A 5,185-nucleotide genomic window follows, 5' to 3' on the forward strand; every position below is an offset into this window, starting at 1 on the left:
ATAATACTCTAATATATAATAGCTAATGCTTCTTTAGTACTTTACTATGTGCCAGGCACTTTTCTAAGGATGAATATATATATATATAAATATGTGTATGTGTGTATACACTTATATACACTCAGATGTCTCCGTCCTTTACTTTCATTGTCTCATTTATATCCACAACAGTCCTATAAGGTAGATACTTTTATTATTGTCCCCATTTTAACAGAAAAGGAACCAGAAACACAGAGAGGTTGAGTGACTTGCTCAAGCTAATATCAGAACCAGGATTCAAAGCCATTCTCTAAGGCCAAGCTCTTCCTTTGTACCACTGAGTAATTAAACAAACCCCAGGAGGCACGTAGCCATTACCTGCTATGGGGGGATGGGAATAGATAGATCTTGAGGGAGAAGGCAGAGGAGTGGGTAAGGCACCATTGCTGGGTATCATCTGGGTGCCTTGGCTGACCTCTGCCCTCTCTCCTTTGCCCTGGTAGGATGACATCCCGGGAGCAGCTGGTGCAGCAGGTGCTGCAGGAGCTGCAGGAGGCAGTGGAGTCCGAGGGCCTGGAGGGTCTCGTTGGTGCTGCTCTGGAGGCCAAGCAGGTCCTGTCTTCCTTCGCTCTCCCCACCGGCCGGGAGGGAGGCCCCGGCCCCCAGGTGCTGGAGGTGGACTCGGTGGCCCTGAGCCTGTACCCAGAGGATGCTCCCCGGAACATGTTGCCGCTGGTGTGCAAGGGCGAGGGCAGCCTGCTGTTCGAGGCGGCCAGCATGCTGCTGTGGGGCAACGCGGGCCTCAGCCTGGAGCTGCGGGCCCGCACGGTGGTGGAGATGCTGCTGCACCGGCACTACTACCTCCAGGGCATGATTGACTCCAAGGTGATGCTGCAGGCCGTGCGCTATTCCCTGTGCTCTGAGGAGTCCCCGGAGATGACCAGCCTGCCGTCCACCACGCTAGAGGCCATCTTTGATGCGGACGTCAAGGCCACCTGCTTTCCTAGCAGCTTCTCCAACGTGTGGCACTTGTACGCCCTCGCCTCCGTCCTTCAGCGCAACATCTACTCCATCTACCCCTTGCGCAACCTCAAGATCCGGCCATACTTTAACCGCGTCATCCGGCCCCGCCGCTGCGACCACATGCCCGCCACGCTGCACATCATGTGGGCCGGCCAGCCCCTCACCAGCCAGCTCTTCCGCCACCAGTACTTTGCCCCCGTGGTGGGGCTGGAGGAGGTGGAGGCTGAAAGTGCCAGCCCCGGCCGGGCCCCGACTCCCACTGCCCTGGCCCCGCTGCCCCCGCTCGCCAAGACCCTGGAGCTGCTCAACCGGGAACCTGGCCTCAGCTACTCCCACCTCGGTGAGCGCTACAGTATCACCAAGAGCACCTTCTACCGCTGGCGGCGGCAGTCCCAGGAGCACCGGCAGAAGGTGGCCACCCGCTTCTCGGCCAAGCACTTCCTGCAGGACAGCTTCCACCGCGGGGGTGTCGTGCCGCTGCAGCAGTTCCTCCAGAGGTTCCCCGAGATCTCCCGCTCCACCTATTATGCCTGGAAGCACGAGCTCTTGGGCTCTGGCGCCTGCCGGGCCCTGGCCCCCAAGGAGGAGCTGACCATGGAGGAGCTGGAGAAGCTGCCGGAGCAGCAGGTTGCCAAGGGGCTGGGGTGCTCCTCGTCGGCCATGTCAAGCCCTGGAGTGGTCTTAATGCAGCGGGCCAAGTTGTACCTGGAGCACTGCATCTCCCTGAATACGCTGGTACCCTATCGCTGCTTCAAACGCAGGTTCCCCGGCATCTCCCGGTCCACCTACTACAATTGGCGCCGAAAGGCTCTCCGAAGAAACCCCAGCTTCAAGCCTGCACCAGCCCTCTCGGTAGCCGGGGCTTCCCAGCCAGCATCTGTTGGGGAAGAGGCCTTGCTCCCTTGGAAGGGTGAGGCAGGAGAAGGGGCAGGGAAAGCAACGGGTGGGGGATCACCTGCCCCCCGGGAGTTCCAACCCCTGAGGATGCCCCTGTCCCGTTGGCAGAGGCGCCTGCGCAGGGCAGCCCGCAAGCAGGTGCTCAGTGGGCACCTCCCTTTCTGTCGCTTCCGCCTCCGCTACCCGAGCCTGTCTCCCTCCACCTTTTGGGTCTGGAAGAGTCTTGCCCGGGGCTGGCCCAGAAGTCTGTCCAAGCTCCAGATACAGGCCCCCAGCTTGGGCAAAGGGGGCATGAAGGAAGCGGAGGAGAAACGGGAGAAAGAAGCTGGTAGGAATGTGACAGCTGCCATGGCCCCACCTGCAGGGACCCTGCAGATGGCGGCTTCTCCAGGAGAGGATGCAGGGAAGGCCCTGGGAGGGCCTTCCAGAGAGGGGGCCCTGCAAGAGGGGGCCACGGCCCAGGGCCGGCCCCCCAGTGGGTCCCTGTCCAGCCACCCTGTGGTGGCAGCAGCGGCGGGTGGCAGGGACGGCCAGGTGCTGGTGATGGACATGCTCGCCACCACGAAGTTCAAGGCCCAGGCCAAGCTGTTCCTGCAGAAGCGCTTCCAGTCCAAGAGCTTCCCCTCCTACAAGGAGTTCAGTGCCCTCTTCCCCCTCACCGCCCGCTCTACCTACTACATGTGGAAGCGTGCCCTCTACGATGGCCTCACCCTGGTGGATGGCTGACGGGGAGGTATGAAAGGGGCTGGGAGGAAGGAGGACAACTTTGGAGAAGGTCAGAGACCTGAGTTGCACCTCCCTGGCTTGGCCAGGATCCCTTTTGCTCTCACAGCATCAACCCTGAATCCAAGGGCAGCTTCGTGTTGTTTCCCAGCTCCAGGGCAGAGAGAGCCAGAGATCAGCCATCTTGGCCCCCTGCAGAGAGCTACAGGACCAGAGATATTCTCTTCAGTTGTTTACCATTCTTATTTTTATTATTGTGTCTTGGTTTTAGTCTTTTGATTTAAGTGCGTTGGCTGGGCCCCCTTGCTGGTGTTGGAAGCTGTATGTGTGTGGGGACCCGAAGCGGGGTTGGTTAGCTAAAGCTGCTTTCAGCTTTTCCCCGGGACAAAAGGAGTATTGTAGCATGGCCGTCTGTCCCATTGGGTAGAATATATGTCTTCAGTTCCTTTTGGGGGTTGGCACCCCCCTTACTCAAAGATGTTTCCCAGAGGAACATTAAGAGATCAGATGTGGAGCAGGTCATGGCTTCTGCCTGGTGCCCCTAAGGGAGAGGGTGCCAGGCTCAGTGTGAGCAGAAGCAGGGATGTAGAGAAAGAACCAAGTTGGCCTCTAGGGGATCACTGAAGGCTGGCCTGTCCATTGTGAGGAGTGTGGTAAAGGACTTGGGGAGAGGGCCTTGGGTCTCTACTTGCTGGTGCTTGGTGCATCTGCTGTGGACCCCGCAGTCCTTGGCCAGCCCGGCTGGCCCTTGGGGACCCCAGTTTTTCTGTTGAGCTCCTCCTCAGAGCCTGTGCCCCATCTCCAGTGAGAGACCACACAGTGGCCACGCAGGCAAGAGACTGAATTTGCATTGTCCAAGAGCGAAGTTGGAAAACCAAAGAAATAAAGTGATGTGGTGCTCACAGCCCTTGGTCTCTGGTATTTGTTTTGTCCCATGTGACTGCCCATTCCCACGTTCCCTTTTGGTTTAAGGAGCAGAGAGTGACCATTTCTCTCCCTTGATGTTCCCAGGTCCAGGACTTGGAGGATGGAGGGGATTACTCTGGGGTTTCTGCTTAGAACTGGTTATTGACCTTGGGTGTTCTTCCCTCTGGGGGCAGGGCTATGGCTGCCTGGAAAGATACTTCCCAACAATGGGAGAAAACTGGCCAACTCAGTGTGCCCAGAGGTCAGGCCAGCGAGGGTCAAGTCTGTGTCAGGCTTCTATTCAGTCCTTGTGATGCACCCCGGCAGGCTAGGCCCAGCCACAGGTAAGGAAACTGAGCTTCAGTGTGGTTCACTCACACGCCCCCTCCAGCAGTACTGAGAATTAAGGCCAGGCCTTTGCTTGTTGGGATGCCACACCCTTGGGGAAGACGTTCCCTTAGGCCCTTTCTCCCCGTGTCTAGGTATTCTGCAGTAGCTGTCATCCTCATGGTCTTGGGGAGTCATTCTTTGTTCTGCTGTTTTTTGACCCCACATCCAATCCATCAGCGAGTCCTGTTGACTCTGACTTTAAAGTATGCCCAGAATCCTCCCCTTCACGCTGCTGCCACCACCATCTCTCCTGGCCCACATCTCAGGTTCTACCTGCCTCCTCCTTCCACTCTTGTCCCACACAATCCACTCTCGAGGCGCAGCCAGAGAGATCTTTAAGTGAAATCTGATTCTGTCACTTTCCTGTCTGAAAGGTGTCAGTGGCTTCCCTTCACTCTTAGAATGCACTGCCTCACAAAGTCCTTCATAAACTGGTCCCTGACTATCTTTCCTGCCTCTGGTCCCTCTGTTGCCTTTACCCACCACATCCAGCCACATTGGCTGCTTCTGATCTTGAATGTGCTACGCTTACTCTCCCTTTAAGAGCCTTCGCATCTGTTCCTTTGGCCTAGAGTGCTTTTCCCTGTTATCCTTACAGGGCAGGCTCCTTAACCTTCAGATATGAGTCACTGCCGCATATCCCTTCTACATTCTCTACATGGTGCCTATTCCCATGTGTTTTTGTTGTTTATTTGCTTATTTGCTTATGTCTCCCCCCACCCCCCCACCTCCTTAGGGCATAAACTCCATGAAAAGCAGGGCTCTTCCCTGACTGGCTCACACCACTGTATTCCCAGCAGGTAGATTAGTTTCTGACACACAGTTGGTGCTACAATTTGTTGAAAGAAGGAATGAATGAAACGGGGCCACTGTGATGTCCTGCTGTTATTCTTTGACATTTGTTTTTTTTAAATCAAACCTAATCCTAACTATTTCTCATTGTCCATATTTCTCCATCCCTGCAGCTACCGCCTTGTGTAGGCCAGCAGCTGCTCTCATCTCTGATACTTGAATGGTTTCCAAATTGACTCTGCCTCCACTCAAACTATTCCAGCCCCCCCGACAAAGTCCAGAATGATCTCACTGAAACCGAAATCTGACTTGCTACTAGATTTCCCATTACCCTTAGCGCAAAATCCAAACGCTAATGAGGCCCCCCAGCTTGATCCCTACCAACCTCTAGGCTTATTTTTCCCCACTGACCCCTCATGCTGTAGCCCTCACCCAGACTGACCTTGCCTCCTACCTGCTTTTCCAGGGATCATGC

General features: G+C 55.9%; 1 protein-coding gene across 1 annotated transcript; it reads left to right on the forward strand.

Annotated features, from left to right (window-relative positions):
* Positions 1-483: 483 nt before the first annotated feature.
* Positions 484-2,625, forward strand: VRTN (vertebrae development associated). Its single transcript, XM_029239560.1, has one exon. The coding sequence runs from the start codon at positions 484-486 to the stop codon at positions 2,623-2,625; it is 2,142 nt and encodes a 713-aa protein (XP_029095393.1).
* The last annotated feature ends 2,560 nt before the right edge of the window (positions 2,626-5,185 follow it).

The sequence above is a fragment of the Monodon monoceros genome, unplaced genomic scaffold (assembly GCF_005190385.1).
Source record: "Monodon monoceros isolate NGI ecotype Baffin Bay Population unplaced genomic scaffold, NGI_Narwhal_1 Super_Scaffold_21, whole genome shotgun sequence".
In the NCBI taxonomy this organism is placed as follows: domain Eukaryota; kingdom Metazoa; phylum Chordata; class Mammalia; order Artiodactyla; family Monodontidae; genus Monodon; species Monodon monoceros.